Consider the following 17,108-nt stretch of genomic DNA (forward strand, 5'->3'; position numbering starts at 1 on the left):
AGTGTAGTAGTGGTAGTGTTGACTAAGAAGGGAGATCAGAGTAGTAGTGGTAGTGTTGACTAAGAAGAGAGAGTAGAGTAGTGTAGTAGTGGTAGTGTTGACTAAGAAGGGAGATCAGAGTAGTAGTGGTAGTGTTGACTAAGAAGAGAGAGTAGAGTAGTGTAGTGGTGGTAGTGTTGACTAAGAAGGGAGATCAGAGTAGTAGTGGTAGTGTTGACTAAGAAGGGAGATCAGAGTAGTAGTGGTAGTGTTGACTAAGAAGAGAGAGTAGAGTAGTGTAGTAGTGGTAGTGTTGACTAAGAAGGGAGATCAGAGTAGTAGTGGTAGTGTTGACTAAGAAGAGAGATCAGAGTAGTGTAGCAGTGGTAGTGTTGACTAAGAAGGAAGAGCAGAGTAGTAGTGGTAGTGTTGACTAAGAAGAGAGAGTAGAGTAGTGTAGTAGTGGTAGTGTTGACTAAGGAGGGAGAGTAGAGTAGTAGTGGTAGTGTTGACTAAGAAGAGAGAGTAGTGTAGTAGTGGTAGTGTTGACTAAGAAGAGAGAGTAGTGTAGTTGTGGTAGTGTTGACTAAGAAGAGAGAGTAGAGTAGTAGTGGTAGTGTTGACTAAGAAGGGAGATCAGAGTAGTAGTGGTAGTGTTGACTAAGAAGAGAGAGTAGTGTAGTAGTGGTAGTGTTGACTAAGAAGAGAGAGTAGTGTAGTTGTGGTAGTGTTGACTAAGAAGAGAGAGTAGAGTAGTAGTGGTAGTGTTGACTAAGAAGAGAGAGTAGTGTAGTAGTGGTAGTGTTGACTAAGAAGGAAGAGCAGAGTAGTAGTGGTAGTGTAGACTAAGAAGAGAGAGTAGTGTAGTGGTGGTAGTGTTGACTAAGAAGGAAGAGCAGAGTAGTGTAGTGGTGGTAGTGTTGACTAAGGAGGGAGATCAGAGTAGTGTAGTGATAGTGTTGACTAAGAAGGAAGAGCAGAGTACTGGTGGTAGTTTGACTAAGGAGGGAGATTAGTGTAGTAGTGGTAGTGTTGACTAAGGAGGGAGAGTAGTGTAGTAGTGGTAATGTTGACTAAGAAGAGAGAGTAGAGTAGTGTAGTGGTAATGTTGACTAAGAAGAGAGAGTAGAGTAGTAGTGGTAGTGTTGACTAAGAAGGAAGAGCAGAGTAGTAGTGGTAGTATTGACTACAGAGGGAGAGTAGTGTAGTAGTGGTAGTGTTGACTAAGAAGAGAGAGTAGTGTAGTAGTGGTAGTGTTGACTAAGAAGAGAGAGTAGTGGTATTGTTGACTAAGAAGAGAGAGTAGTGTAGTTGTGGTAGTGTTGACTAAGAAGAGAGAGTAGAGTAGTAGTGGTAGTGTTGACTAAGAAGAGAGAGCAGTGTAGTAGTGGTAGTGTTGACTAAGAAGAGAGAGCAGTGTAGTAGTGGTAGTGTTGACTAAGAAGGGAGATCAGAGTAGTAGTGGTAGTGTTGACTAAGAAGAGAGAGTAGTGTAGTAGTGGTAGTGTTGACTAAGAAGAGAGAGTAGTGGTATTGTTGACTAAGAAGAGAGAGTAGTGTAGTTGTGGTAGTGTTGACTAAGAAGAGAGAGTAGAGTAGTAGTGGTAGTGTTGACTAAGAAGAGAGAGCAGTGTAGTAGTGGTAGTGTTGACTAAGAAGAGAGAGCAGTGTAGTAGTGGTAGTGTTGACTAAGAAGGGAGATCAGAGTAGTAGTGGTAGTGTTGACTAAGAAGAGAGAGTAGAGTAGTGTAGTAGTGGTAGTGTTGACTAAGACGGGAGATCAGAGTAGTAGTGGTAGTGTTGACTAAGAAGAGAGAGTAGAGTAGTGTAGTAGTGGTAGTGTTGACTAAGAAGGGAGATCAGAGTAGTAGTGGTAGTGTTGACTAAGAAGAGAGAGTAGAGTAGTGTAGTAGTGGTAGTGTTGACTAAGAAGGGAGATAAGAGTAGTAGTGGTAGTGTTGACTAAGAAGAGAGAGTAGAGTAGTGTAGTAGTGGTAGTGTTGACTAAGAAGGGAGATCAGAGTAGTAGTGGTAGTGTTGACTAAGAAGAGAGAGTAGAGTAGTGTAGTAGTGGTAGTGTTGACTAAGAAGGGAGATCAGAGTAGTAGTGGTAGTGTTGACTAAGAAGAGAGAGTAGAGTAGTGTAGTAGTGGTAGTGTTGACTAAGAAGGGAGATCAGAGTAGTAGTGGTAGTGTTGACTAAGAAGAGAGAGTAGAGTAGTGTAGTAGTGGTAGTGTTGACTAAGAAGGGAGATCAGAGTAGTAGTGGTAGTGTTGACTAAGAAGAGAGAGTAGAGTAGTGTAGTAGTGGTAGTGTTGACTAAGAAGGGAGATCAGAGTAGTAGTGGTAGTGTTGACTAAGAGGAGAGAGTAGAGTAGTGTAGTAGTGGTAGTGTTGACTAAGAAGGGAGATCAGAGTAGTAGTGGTAGTGTTGACTAAGAAGGGAGATCAGAGTAGTAGTGGTAGTGTTGACTAAGAAGAGAGAGTAGAGTAGTGTAGTAGTGGTAGTGTTGACTAAGAAGGGAGATCAGAGTAGTAGTGGTAGTGTTGACTAAGAAGAGAGATCAGAGTAGTGTAGTAGTGGTAGTGTTGACTAAGAAGGAAGAGCAGAGTAGTAGTGGTAGTGTTGACTAAGAAGAGAGAGTAGAGTAGTTGTGGTAGTGTTGACTAAGAAGAGAGAGTAGTGTAGTAGTGGTAGTGTTGACTAAGAAGGAAGAGCAGAGTAGTAGTGGTAGTGTTGACTAAGAAGAGAGAGTAGAGTAGTTGTGGTAGTGTTGACTAAGAAGAGAGAGTAGTGTAGTAGTGGTAGTGTTGACTAAGGAGGGAGAGTAGAGTAGTAGTGGTAGTGTTGACTAAGAAGAGAGAGTAGTGTAGTAGTGGTAGTGTTGACTAAGAAGAGAGAGTAGTGTAGTTGTGGTAGTGTTGACTAAGAAGAGAGAGTAGAGTAGTAGTGGTAGTGTTGACTAAGAAGGGAGATCAGAGTAGTAGTGGTAGTGTTGACTAAGAAGAGAGAGTAGTGTAGTAGTGGTAGTGTTGACTAAGAAGAGAGAGTAGTGTAGTTGTGGTAGTGTTGACTAAGAAGAGAGAGTAGAGTAGTAGTGGTAGTGTTGACTAAGAAGAGAGAGCAGTGTAGTAGTGGTAGTGTTGACTAAGAAGGAAGAGTAGAGTAGTAGTGGTAGTTTGACTAAGGAGGGAGATCAGAGTAGTGTAGTGATAGTGTTGACTAAGAAGGAAGAGCAGAGTACTGGTGGTAGTTTGACTAAGGAGGGAGATTAGTGTAGTAGTGGTAGTGTTGACTAAGGAGGGAGAGTAGTGTAGTAGTGGTAGTGTTGACTAAGGAGGGAGAGTAGAGTAGTAGTGGTAGTGTTGACTAAGGAGGGAGAGTAGTGTAGTAGTGGTAGTGTTGACTAAGGAGGGAGAGTAGTGTAGTAGTGGTAGTGTTGACTAAAGGGGGAGAGTAGTGTAGTAGTGGTAGTGTTGACTAAGGAGGGAGAGTAGAGTAGTAGTGGTAGTGTTGACTAAGGAGGGAGAGTAGAGTAGTAGTGGTAGTGTTGACTAAGGAGGGAGAGTAGAGTAGTAGTGGTAGTGTTGACTAAGGAGGGAGAGTAGTGTAGTAGTGGTAGTGTTGACTAAAGAGGGAGATCAGAGTAGTGTAGAAGAGGTAGTGTGGACTAAGGAGAGACATCAGAGTAGTGTAGTAGTGGTAATGTTGACTAAGAAGAGAGAGTAGAGTAGTGTAGTGGTAATGTTGACTAAGAAGAGAGAGTAGAGTAGTAGTGGTAGTGTTGACTAAGAAGGAAGAGCAGAGTAGTAGTGGTAGTATTGACTACAGAGGGAGAGTAGTGTAGTAGTGGTAGTGTTGACTAAGAAGAGAGAGTAGTGTAGTAGTGGTAGTGTTGACTAAGAAGAGAGAGTAGTGGTATTGTTGACTAAGAAGAGAGAGTAGTGTAGTTGTGGTAGTGTTGACTAAGAAGAGAGAGTAGAGTAGTAGTGGTAGTGTTGACTAAGAAGAGAGAGCAGTGTAGTAGTGGTAGTGTTGACTAAGAAGAGAGAGCAGTGTAGTAGTGGTAGTGTTGACTAAGAAGGGAGATCAGAGTAGTAGTGGTAGTGTTGACTAAGAAGAGAGAGTAGAGTAGTGTAGTAGTGGTAGTGTTGACTAAGACGGGAGATCAGAGTAGTAGTGGTAGTGTTGACTAAGAAGAGAGAGTAGAGTAGTGTAGTAGTGGTAGTGTTGACTAAGAAGGGAGATCAGAGTAGTAGTGGTAGTGTTGACTAAGAAGAGAGAGTAGAGTAGTGTAGTAGTGGTAGTGTTGACTAAGAAGGGAGATAAGAGTAGTAGTGGTAGTGTTGACTAAGAAGAGAGAGTAGAGTAGTGTAGTAGTGGTAGTGTTGACTAAGAAGGGAGATCAGAGTAGTAGTGGTAGTGTTGACTAAGAAGAGAGAGTAGAGTAGTGTAGTAGTGGTAGTGTTGACTAAGAAGGGAGATCAGAGTAGTAGTGGTAGTGTTGACTAAGAAGAGAGAGTAGAGTAGTGTAGTAGTGGTAGTGTTGACTAAGAAGGGAGATCAGAGTAGTAGTGGTAGTGTTGACTAAGAAGAGAGAGTAGAGTAGTGTAGTAGTGGTAGTGTTGACTAAGAAGGGAGATCAGAGTAGTAGTGGTAGTGTTGACTAAGAAGAGAGAGTAGAGTAGTGTAGTAGTGGTAGTGTTGACTAAGAAGGGAGATCAGAGTAGTAGTGGTAGTGTTGACTAAGAAGAGAGAGTAGAGTAGTGTAGTAGTGGTAGTGTTGACTAAGAAGGGAGATCAGAGTAGTAGTGGTAGTGTTGACTAAGAAGAGAGAGTAGAGTAGTGTAGTAGTGGTAGTGTTGACTAAGAAGGGAGATCAGAGTAGTAGTGGTAGTGTTGACTAAGAAGGGAGATCAGAGTAGTAGTGGTAGTGTTGACTAAGAAGAGAGAGTAGAGTAGTGTAGTAGTGGTAGTGTTGACTAAGAAGGGAGATCAGAGTAGTAGTGGTAGTGTTGACTAAGAAGAGAGATCAGAGTAGTGTAGCAGTGGTAGTGTTGACTAAGAAGGAAGAGCAGAGTAGTAGTGGTAGTGTTGACTAAGAAGAGAGAGTAGAGTAGTTGTGGTAGTGTTGACTAAGAAGAGAGAGTAGTGTAGTAGTGGTAGTGTTGACTAAGAAGGAAGAGCAGAGTAGTAGTGGTAGTGTTGACTAAGAAGAGAGAGTAGAGTAGTTGTGGTAGTGTTGACTAAGAAGAGAGAGTAGTGTAGTAGTGGTAGTGTTGACTAAGGAGGGAGAGTAGAGTAGTAGTGGTAGTGTTGACTAAGAAGAGAGAGTAGTGTAGTAGTGGTAGTGTTGACTAAGAAGAGAGAGTAGTGTAGTTGTGGTAGTGTTGACTAAGAAGAGAGAGTAGAGTAGTAGTGGTAGTGTTGACTAAGAAGGGAGATCAGAGTAGTAGTGGTAGTGTTGACTAAGAAGAGAGAGTAGTGTAGTAGTGGTAGTGTTGACTAAGAAGAGAGAGTAGTGTAGTTGTGGTAGTGTTGACTAAGAAGAGAGAGTAGAGTAGTAGTGGTAGTGTTGACTAAGAAGAGAGAGTAGTGTAGTAGTGGTAGTGTTGACTAAGAAGGGAGATCAGAGTAGTAGTGGTAGTGTTGACTAAGAAGAGAGAGTAGTGTAGTAGTGGTAGTGTTGACTAAGAAGGGAGATCAGAGTAGTAGTGGTAGTGTTGACTAAGAAGAGAGAGTAGAGTAGTGTAGTAGTGGTAGTGTTGACTAAGGAGGGAGAGTAGTGTAGTAGTGGTAGTGTTGACTAAGAAGAGAGAGTAGTGTAGTAGTGGTAGTGTTGACTAAGAAGAGAGAGTAGAGTAGTGTAGTAGTGGTAGTGTTGACTAAGAAGAGAGAGTAGTGTAGTTGTGGTAGTGTTGACTAAGAAGAGAGAGTAGTGTAGTAGTGGTAGTGTTGACTAAGAAGAGAGAGTAGAGTAGTAGTGGTAGTGTTGACTAAGAAGGAAGAGCAGAGTAGTAGTGGTAGTGTTGACTAAGAAGAGAGAGTAGTGTAGTAGTGGTAGTGTTGACTAAGAAGAGAGAGTAGAGTAGTAGTGGTAGTGTTGACTAAGAAGGAAGAGCAGAGTAGTAGTGGTAGTGTTGACTAAGAAGAGAGAGTAGTGTAGTAGTGGTAGTGTTGACTAAGAAGGAAGAGTAGAGTAGTAGTGGTAGTTTGACTAAGGAGGGAGAGTAGTGTAGTAGTGGTAGTGTTGACTAAGAAGAGAGAGTAGTGTAGTAGTGGTAGTGTTGACTAAGAAGAGAGAGTAGTGGTATTGTTGACTAAGAAGAGAGAGTAGTGTAGTTGTGGTAGTGTTGACTAAGAAGAGAGAGTAGAGTAGTAGTGGTAGTGTTGACTAAGAAGAGAGAGCAGTGTAGTAGTGGTAGTGTTGACTAAGAAGAGAGAGCAGTGTAGTAGTGGTAGTGTTGACTAAGAAGGGAGATCAGAGTAGTAGTGGTAGTGTTGACTAAGAAGAGAGAGTAGAGTAGTGTAGTAGTGGTAGTGTTGACTAAGACGGGAGATCAGAGTAGTAGTGGTAGTGTTGACTAAGAAGAGAGAGTAGAGTAGTGTAGTAGTGGTAGTGTTGACTAAGAAGGGAGATCAGAGTAGTAGTGGTAGTGTTGACTAAGAAGAGAGAGTAGAGTAGTGTAGTAGTGGTAGTGTTGACTAAGAAGGGAGATAAGAGTAGTAGTGGTAGTGTTGACTAAGAAGAGAGAGTAGAGTAGTGTAGTAGTGGTAGTGTTGACTAAGAAGGGAGATCAGAGTAGTAGTGGTAGTGTTGACTAAGAAGAGAGAGTAGAGTAGTGTAGTAGTGGTAGTGTTGACTAAGAAGGGAGATCAGAGTAGTAGTGGTAGTGTTGACTAAGAAGAGAGAGTAGAGTAGTGTAGTAGTGGTAGTGTTGACTAAGAAGGGAGATCAGAGTAGTAGTGGTAGTGTTGACTAAGAAGAGAGAGTAGAGTAGTGTAGTAGTGGTAGTGTTGACTAAGAAGGGAGATCAGAGTAGTAGTGGTAGTGTTGACTAAGAAGAGAGAGTAGAGTAGTGTAGTAGTGGTAGTGTTGACTAAGAAGGGAGATCAGAGTAGTAGTGGTAGTGTTGACTAAGAAGAGAGAGTAGAGTAGTGTAGTAGTGGTAGTGTTGACTAAGAAGGGAGATCAGAGTAGTAGTGGTAGTGTTGACTAAGAAGGGAGATCAGAGTAGTAGTGGTAGTGTTGACTAAGAAGAGAGAGTAGAGTAGTGTAGTAGTGGTAGTGTTGACTAAGAAGGGAGATCAGAGTAGTAGTGGTAGTGTTGACTAAGAAGAGAGATCAGAGTAGTGTAGCAGTGGTAGTGTTGACTAAGAAGGAAGAGCAGAGTAGTAGTGGTAGTGTTGACTAAGAAGAGAGAGTAGAGTAGTTGTGGTAGTGTTGACTAAGAAGAGAGAGTAGTGTAGTAGTGGTAGTGTTGACTAAGAAGGAAGAGCAGAGTAGTAGTGGTAGTGTTGACTAAGAAGAGAGAGTAGAGTAGTTGTGGTAGTGTTGACTAAGAAGAGAGAGTAGTGTAGTAGTGGTAGTGTTGACTAAGGAGGGAGAGTAGAGTAGTAGTGGTAGTGTTGACTAAGAAGAGAGAGTAGTGTAGTAGTGGTAGTGTTGACTAAGAAGAGAGAGTAGTGTAGTTGTGGTAGTGTTGACTAAGAAGAGAGAGTAGAGTAGTAGTGGTAGTGTTGACTAAGAAGGGAGATCAGAGTAGTAGTGGTAGTGTTGACTAAGAAGAGAGAGTAGTGTAGTAGTGGTAGTGTTGACTAAGAAGAGAGAGTAGTGTAGTTGTGGTAGTGTTGACTAAGAAGAGAGAGTAGAGTAGTAGTGGTAGTGTTGACTAAGAAGAGAGAGTAGTGTAGTAGTGGTAGTGTTGACTAAGAAGGGAGATCAGAGTAGTAGTGGTAGTGTTGACTAAGAAGAGAGAGTAGTGTAGTAGTGGTAGTGTTGACTAAGAAGGGAGATCAGAGTAGTAGTGGTAGTGTTGACTAAGAAGAGAGAGTAGAGTAGTGTAGTAGTGGTAGTGTTGACTAAGGAGGGAGAGTAGTGTAGTAGTGGTAGTGTTGACTAAGAAGAGAGAGTAGTGTAGTAGTGGTAGTGTTGACTAAGAAGAGAGAGTAGAGTAGTGTAGTAGTGGTAGTGTTGACTAAGAAGAGAGAGTAGTGTAGTTGTGGTAGTGTTGACTAAGAAGAGAGAGTAGTGTAGTAGTGGTAGTGTTGACTAAGAAGAGAGAGTAGAGTAGTAGTGGTAGTGTTGACTAAGAAGGAAGAGCAGAGTAGTAGTGGTAGTGTTGACTAAGAAGAGAGAGTAGTGTAGTAGTGGTAGTGTTGACTAAGAAGAGAGAGTAGAGCAGTAGTGGTAGTGTTGACTAAGAAGGAAGAGCAGAGTAGTAGTGGTAGTGTTGACTAAGAAGAGAGAGTAGTGTAGTAGTGGTAGTGTTGACTAAGAAGGAAGAGTAGAGTAGTAGTGGTAGTTTGACTAAGGAGGGAGAGTAGTGTAGTAGTGGTAGTGTTGACTAAGGAGGGAGATCAGAGTAGTGTAGTGATAGTGTTGACTAAGAAGGAAGAGCAGAGTACTGGTGGTAGTTTGACTAAGGAGGGAGAGTAGTGTAGTAGTGGTAGTGTTGACTAAGGAGGGAGAGTAGTGTAGTAGTGGTAGTGTTGACTAAGGAGGGAGAGTAGAGTAGTAGTGGTAGTGTTGACTAAGGAGGGAGAGTAGTGTAGTAGTGGTAGTGTTGACTAAGGAGGGAGAGTAGTGTAGTAGTGGTAGTGTTGACTAAAGAGGGAGAGTAGTGTAGTAGTGGTAGTGTTGACTAAGGAGGGAGAGTAGAGTAGTAGTGGTAGTGTTGACTAAGGAGGGAGAGTAGAGTAGTAGTGGTAGTGTTGACTAAGGAGGGAGAGTAGAGTAGTAGTGGTAGTGTTGACTAAGGAGGGAGAGTAGTGTAGTAGTGGTAGTGTTGACTAAAGAGGGAGATCAGAGTAGTGTAGAAGAGGTAGTGTGGACTAAGGAGAGACATCAGAGTAGTGTAGTAGTGGTAATGTTGACTAAGAAGAGAGAGTAGAGTAGTGTAGTGGTAGTGTTGACTAAGAAGGAAGAGCAGAGTAGTAGTGGTAGTATTGACTACAGAGGGAGAGTAGTGTAGTAGTGGTAGTATTGACTACAGAGGGAGAGTAGTGTAGTAGTGGTAGTGTTGACTAAGCCGGGAGAGTAGTGTAGTAGTGGTAGTGTTGACTAAGAAGAGAGAGTAGTGTAGTAGTGGTAGTGTTGACTAAGAAGAGAGAGTAGTGTAGTAGTGGTAGTGTTGACTAAGAAGAGAGAGTAGTGTAGTAGTGGTAGTGTTGACTAAGGAGGGAGAGTAGTGTAGTAGTGGTAGTGTTGACTAAGGAAGGAGAGTAGAGTAGTAGTGGTAGTGTTGACTAAGGAGGGAGATCAGAGTAGTGTAGTGATAGTGTTGACTAAGAAGGAAGAGTAGAGTAGTAGTGGTAGTTTGACTAAGGAGGGAGAGTAGTGTAGTAGTGGTAGTGTTGACTAAGAAGGGAGAGTAGTGTAGTAGTGGTAGTGTTGACTAAGGAGGGAGATCAGAGTAGTGTAGTGATAGTGTTGACTAAGAAGAGAGAGTAGAGTAGTAGTGGTAGTGTTGACTAAGAAGAGAGAGTAGTGTAGTAGTGGTAGTGTTGACTAAGAAGGAAGAGTAGAGTAGTAGTGGTAGTTTGACTAAGGAGGGAGAGTAGTGTAGTAGTGGTAGTGTTGACTAAGGAGGGAGATCAGAGTAGTGTAGTGATAGTGTTGACTAAGAAGGAAGAGCAGAGTACTGGTGGTAGTTTGACTAAGGAGGGAGATTAGTGTAGTAGTGGTAGTGTTGACTAAGGAGGGAGAGTAGAGTAGTAGTGGTAGTGTTGACTAAGGAGGGAGAGTAGAGTAGTAGTGGTAGTGTTGACTAAGGAGGGAGAGTAGAGTAGTAGTGGTAGTGTTGACTAAGGAGGGAGAGTAGTGTAGTAGTGGTAGTGTTGACTAAGAAGGAAGAGTAGAGTAGTAGTGGTAGTTTGACTAAGGAGGGAGAGTAGTGTAGTAGTGGTAGTGTTGACTAAGAAGGGAGAGTAGTGTAGTAGTGGTAGTGTTGACTAAGGAGGGAGATCAGAGTAGTGTAGTGATAGTGTTGACTAAGAAGGAAGAGCAGAGTACTGGTGGTAGTTTGACTAAGGAGGGAGATTAGTGTAGTAGTGGTAGTGTTGACTAAGGAGGGAGAGTAGTGTAGTAGTGGTAGTGTTGACTAAAGAGGGAGAGTAGTGTAGTAGTGGTAGTGTTGACTAAGGAGGGAGAGTAGAGTAGTAGTGGTAGTGTTGACTAAGGAGGGAGAGTAGAGTAGTAGTGGTAGTGTTGACTAAGGAGGGAGAGTAGAGTAGTAGTGGTAGTGTTGACTAAGGAGGGAGAGTAGTGTAGTAGTGGTAGTGTTGACTAAGGAGGGAGAGTAGTGTAGTAGTGGTAGTGTTGACTAAAGAGGGAGATCAGAGTAGTGTAGAAGAGGTAGTGTGGACTAAGGAGAGACATCAGAGTAGTGTAGTAGTGGTAGTGTTGACTAAAGAGGGAGAGTAGTGTAGTAGTGGTAGTGTTGACTAAGCCGGTAGAGTAGTGTAGTAGTGGTAGTGTTGACTAAGGAGGGAGAGTAGAGTAGTGTAGTAGTGGTAGTGTTGACTAAGGAGGGAGAGTAGAGTAGTGTAGTAGTGGTAGTGTTGACTAAGGAGGGAGATCAGAGTAGTGTAGTAGTGGTAGTGTGGACTAAGGAGGGAGAGTAGAGTAGTAGTGGTAGTGTTGACTAAAGAGGGAGATCAGAGTAGTGTAGAAGTGGTAGTGTGGACTAAGGAGAGACATCAGAGTAGTGTAGTAGTGGTAATGTTGACTAAGAAGAGAGAGTAGAGTAGTGTAGTGGTAATGTTGACTAAGAAGAGAGAGTAGAGTAGTGTAGTGGTAGTGTTGACTAAGAAGGAAGAGCAGAGTAGTAGTGGTAGTATTGACTACAGAGGGAGATCAGAGTAGTGTAGTAGTGGTAGTGTGGACTAAGGAGGGAGAGTAGAGTAGTAGTGGTAGTGTTGACTAAAGAGGGAGATCAGAGTAGTGTAGAAGTGGTAGTGTGGACTAAGGAGGGAGATCAGAGTAGTGTAGTAGTGGTAGTGTGGACTAAGGAGGGAGAGTAGAGTAGTAGTGGTAGTGTTGACTAAAGAGGGAGATCAGAGTAGTGTAGAAGTGGTAGTGTGGACTAAGGAGAGACATCAGAGTAGTGTAGTAGTGGTAGTGTTGACTAAGAAGAGAGAGTAGTGTAGTAGTGGTAGTGTTGACTAAGAAGAGAGAGTAGTGTAGTAGTGGTAGTGTTGACTAAGAAGAGAGAGTAGAGTAGTGTAGTAGTGGTAGTGTTGACTAAGGAAAGAGAGTAGTGTAGTAGTGGTAGTGTTGACTAAGGAGGGAGAGTAGTGTAGTAGTGGTAGTGTTGACTAAGGAAAGAGAGTTGTCAGTGCACGGCAGGTCAGGATATGGAGCCATGTAGGGTCTGATACGCTCCCCCTACGCTGCTATACTGCACTGTCTGAGCCACAGCAGGCTGAGTGAGTGACAAGCAACTAGCGTAGGCTAACGCTACACCCAGGCGTCACCACCACCACCACCCTCATCCTCTCTGCACACCATTGCCTCACCATCCTGGGCCTCAGCCAGCCTGCTCACAGCCTACCCCCACCACTACCTGGTCAACATGCCATTAACCCTGACCCAAAATCAGTCTAGTGGAAACACACTGCCACTACTGAAGATTAAGAATAAACATCAACACCAGGTCTGGCATCAGGTGTGGCATTGAAACAGCCTGGGCTGATAGGTTTAATGTTTTTTTATTTTTTATAATACCACCAGCTTTCAGACATGGATAGCTGTTCCAGCCTGATTTGCAGGGTGGTTTTGCGTGAGGTAGGGACAGGTGGTTTTGCCCTTCTGCCAGGAACGACTCACAAACACAATTTCATGGTGTGTGGTCATCGGTGCACAGTGCACACCACTGACTCCATATCCCTAAAAACCTCTGTGTGTGTGTGTGTGTGTGTGTGTGTGTGTGTGTGTGTGTGTGTGTGTGTGTGTGTGTGTCTGCCATCGTTCCCGCTGTGCTAAAGAGAAAATCAAATATTAATCCAGACAGCAACGCACCGTCCAGCATTTGAAAAGCGAGAGCCACTCACCATTTTATTATTGATTTCATGAAAGTGGATCTCGCATACTTTCTCCACAACGTCCTCAACCTCGAAAGTTACAAAGCCGAAACCTGCAGGGAGGACAGAGAGGTAGAGAGAATGACAGGAAGAGGGGGACAGAGAGAGAAAGAGAGTGAGTGAAAAGGAGAAAAAGGCAGAGAGAAATAAAGCATTGCTTATTGTCAAAATTCATAGAACAACTTGAATTTGCAAGATAGGCAACATATGAAAATGTGTCCACTAAATTTAGCTAAACCCTGTGTTATCAGGACCGAATAAAGACGCAGTTATAGATCTGGAACGGCCGTACAGCTATGTGCAATAAAAATGATACAGTTCTCATTATTAGAATAACTATATTCCTGCTTCACAGACAGAAGAGGAGGGAAATGCCACAAAGCTCAGTAAAGGAAGTTCATGGACTTTGGCCTAGCCCGTGAATTTCATTACAGATATTCTCTGCTCTTCATTGATATTTCACTGTAAAACACATTCTAGTTTTATGGTAATGTCAGGCCATATCATATTATTGATACACAGAACATCATATAAATCTCTCAAATCAGCAACAAACACTAATTGATAACTAATAGAGGGTAATCTAGTAACTCATGGCTTGACCGGATTATCTCATTCTTAACTAATAGTGGCAGGCAGGTTGCCTAGCAGCAAACCAGCAACCGGACACGAAAAATCTGACAGGAAGTTAGCTGGCATCAGGGTCAGGGGTGGAGCCAGAGGGGTGTCCGGGGTGCCACCCCCAAAATTTCATTTGCTACTGTCACGGCCGTTTTAAGAAGTGGACCAAAGCGCGGCGTGGTGAGCGTACATATTCCCTTCTATTTAGAAATAACGACAAAAACAATACAAACACAACCGTGAAGCTTAAGGGCTATGTGCCACAAACAAAGTTAACTTCCCACAACCAAAGGAGGGAAAAAGGGCTACCTAAGTATGGTTCCCAATCAGAGACAACGATAGACAGCTGTCCCTGATTGAGAACCATACCCGGCCAAAACATAGAAATACGAAAATCATAGAAAACAAAACATAGAATGCCCACCCCAAATCACACCCTGACCAAACCAAATAGAGACATAAAAAGGCTCTCTAAGGTCAGGGCGTGGCAGCTACTGGCAGTTTGATGCTGTTTGACATCTCATTTCACCTCTTGTTGAAAGAAGCATTTATTTTGATGTTCGGCGGCGCATTTTCAAATCGAGGACGAGGAAGAGAGAATATTAACATTGGTTGCGAGATACAGAAGAATAAGAAGAACATACAGAAGAAGAGAGAATATTTTGCGATTGGCGAAAGCATCATATTTGAAGTAAGTTTTAAAGTTTAGCATCGGGTTTAGGTTTCCTGAACAACTTTATTGAAAGTTGAGTCGCTGTGTAAGTTAACTTTAGACCTTTGGCTCCATCAACAGACAGTTAATCAGATAAGAGAGATCAGTTCCCAATTTAGCCTAACATTATGTTTACATCTGTGCTAGTAATACACACATATACAGTGCAGTGTCTTAAGTTACAGTATACCAATGTTTAGCTAACGTGGGGTAACTAGTAGCCTATTTTTGCATTGGGTCAATTAAACATAAAAAAAGGGAGAGATATCAGACTTCTGTTCCAAAAGGACCCAATGGTAGGCCAGGCCTATACTTTAAACTACACATTTTAGTTAGCAGCTGTTAGTATCTAATCTTGTGGATCCCTTAATTCTACATTTCCATAGAGTTATGACACATTATTTAACGTGTATTTCAGACATTTCCAGATCCAGAGAAGAGGGTCCTGTACAGCCATGTTTGAAAACATTTCCCAGAACTCAGCATGGTACTAGGAAAAGTACTTTCAACAGATTCTGCTATAAGGACAATTCATGGCTTGAATATTCTGTATGTCAAGATTCAATTTATTGTTTCGCCTGTAGGCATTTTTCTCTGCCCAATACAGCTGAATCTGCCTTCACATCACAGTCATGTTTTTGTAACTGGAAAAAGGCGCTGTTTAAAGATTCTGGGTTTAAGCTCCATTCGAAGGCAGAGCATCATATCAATGATATGTATGCTTGGAATCAGCATAAAGGGCAATTGACAGCAACTCATCAATGTTAGATGTCAGAAATGAGGACCGGAAAAAGAAAGTGGAGGAAAACTCTACTTACATTAAAACAATTGCATTTGTGCTCTTTGTAACTGCAATTCTAACTATAGCACAGAGAGGTCATCGAGAGACTGATGACTCACAACAAGGGTATTTTTTGACAATCTTAGAATAAATAGCAAAGCATGACCCTCTAATAGAGAAAAGGATGAATGCATGTGGCAATGCTAAGTACACAAGCCACCAAATCCAGAACGAAGTTCTTGAGGGCTTAGCTGAGATGGTACAAAGTTAAATAATAAGAGAAGTAAAAGAAATTGAAGTTTTTAGTGTAATTGCTGATTAAACCAAAGATCTAAAGAAATAAATAACTTTTATTAAACGTCTTTAGTTGTGAGGTAACCTAACCCTATTACAGGGGCTGAGTCACTGGCTTACTGGTGCTCTTTCATGCCGTCCCTAGGAGGGGTGCGTCACTTGAGTGGGTTGAGTTACTGACGTGATCTTCCTGTCTGGGTTGGCGCCCCCCCTTGGTTTGTGCTGTGGTGGAGATCTTTGTGGGCTATACTCGGCCTTGTCTCAGGATTGTAAGTTGGTGGCTGAAGATATCCCTCTAGTGGTGCGGGGGCTGTGCTTTGGCAAAGTGGGTGGGGTTATATCCTTCCTGTTTGGCCCTGTCCGGGGGTATCATCGGATGGGGCCACAGTGTCTCCTGACCCCTCCTGTCTCAGCCTCCAGTATTTATGCTGCAGTAGTTTGTGTCGGGGGGCTAGGGCCAGTTGGTTATATCTGGAGTACTTCTCCTGTCTTATCCAGTGTCCTGTGGGAATTTAAGTATGCTCTCTCTAATTCTCTCCTTCTCTCTTTCTTTCTCTCTCTCGGAGGAACTGAGCCCTAGGACCATACGTCAGGACTACCGGGCATGATGACTCCTTGCTGTCCCCAGTCCACCTGGCCTTGCTGCTGTCCCAGTTTCAACTGTTCTGCCCGCGATTATGGAACCCCTACCTGTCCCAGACCTGCTGTTTTCAACTCTTAATTATCGGCTATGAAAAGCCAACTGACATTTATTCCTGATTATTATTTGACCATGCTTGTCATTTATGAACATTTTGAACATCTTGGCCATCTTCTGTTATAATCTCCACCCGGCACAGCCAGAAGAGGACTGGCCACCCCTCATAGCCTGGTTCCTCTCTAGGTTTCTTCCTAGGTTTTGGCCTTTCTAGGGAGTTTTTCCTAGCCACCGTGCTTCTACACCTGCATTGCTTGCTGTTTGGGGTTTTAGGCTGGGTTTCTGTACAGCACTTCGAGATATTAGCTGATGTACGAAGGGCTATATAAAATAAACTTGATTGATTGATTGAGGTACTATTACAACGGGGCCATCCATGAAATCTTTTTACACTTTCAGTCAGCTGAAAGCTTAGATGCAGCAGGTCTCACAAAAATGATAATTGATTGCCTTGAAAAACATGGTCTGGACTACAGAAATAATCTTGTGGTGCAAGGCTATGACGGTGCATCCGCCATGAGCGGAAAGCATTCTGGTGTGTCTGCACGGATTAAAAACAGTGCAAGATTTGCATTTTATGTGCACTGTAATGCACATTGTTTGAATTTGGATCTTGTCGATGCTGTAAAATCAGTGCCTGAGGCAGTTCACTGTTTTGCTCTCCTGCAGAATCTTTATAACTTTGTATCTGGCTCGTACGTTCATCTCAAATGGCTTGCAGTTCAGAAAGAGCTGTATCCACAGCAGCCCAGGGAACTACAGGCATGCATATACACGGCATGCTGTAATCTGAGGGACAGGCTTCCAGCAGTTCTGAGAGTGCTACAGGATATCAGAAAATAGTGGTGATAGATCAGTGGAGGCAAGCGACCTTCTTTCTCAGATAGATTTACATTTCATTGGGCTTTTGGTTACCTTTTGTAAAGTGCTTGGTGACGCCAAATGTCTTTCTGACATGCTCCAATCAAGCTCTCTTGACCTAGCAGGGGCTGTGGATCTAGTAGGTGCCCTTACAGACACATTACAGGACTACAGAAGTGAGGGTTACTTTGGAGAACTATGGAAAGATGGTGAAGAGATTGCAGAGCACTGCAAAATAAGTGTACAAACAGTATGTAAAAGACAGCCTAAAACAAGCTTAAGATTTCACGATTCATTGATGATGAGCACTGTAGGACAGAAAAATAGTCACCAAAATGATGGTGAGAGCTTCCAAAGAGCAATCTTTTATCAGGTGCTTGACAGTCTCACAGCTGAGCTGCAGAGGTGTTTTTCAAAGAAGAATTATTTATATTTTTCAAGTCCATTTCTGCTTGATGCCTGGTATGTCAAATTGCAAATTTACTTTTTTTCAATTTATGTAACACACAAATGGTATCTTATCTACTTGGTGCTTGAGCTTTATTTTCTGAAAATATTTTGGATGTACAACATTTATAGACCCAGATTATATATTAATGAAAACAGTGACCCAAGTCTCTCCAGTACGTGAGTACAGTACAATGTGTGAGAGAGAGTGAGTGAGTGAGTGAGTGAGTGAGTGAGTGAGTGAGTGAGTGAGTGAGTGAGTGAGAGAGCTGCAGTTCCGAGGTAGAGACACTGACTATTCATAGTATGTTAAAGATTTCTAGTGAAGTAACCATTTTAGACCACATTATCTGCCATACTGAAGAACTCCGGGTTAAGTGAATTATCACTGCTCCTTAGATGCCAGGTTAG

General features: G+C 42.6%; 1 protein-coding gene across 12 annotated transcripts in view; it reads right to left on the reverse strand.

Annotated features, from left to right (window-relative positions):
• Window positions 1-17,108, reverse strand: part of LOC129831848 (RNA-binding protein Musashi homolog 2-like) — a 349,374-nt gene that overhangs the window by 88,630 nt on the left and 243,636 nt on the right. For all 12 annotated transcript variants that reach the window (XR_008755821.1, XR_008755822.1, XM_055895355.1 and 9 more), the window contains one exon: window positions 12,255-12,337. Coding sequence is in view for 10 of the 12 variants with exons in the window: in XM_055895355.1 (XP_055751330.1) it covers window positions 12,255-12,337 (83 nt within the window). In the remaining 2 variants the exon portion in view is untranslated. The remainder of the gene's footprint in view (window positions 1-12,254; window positions 12,338-17,108) is intronic.

The sequence above is a fragment of the Salvelinus fontinalis genome, chromosome 33 (genome assembly GCF_029448725.1).
Source record: "Salvelinus fontinalis isolate EN_2023a chromosome 33, ASM2944872v1, whole genome shotgun sequence".
Taxonomy (NCBI): Eukaryota; Metazoa; Chordata; class Actinopteri; order Salmoniformes; family Salmonidae; genus Salvelinus; species Salvelinus fontinalis.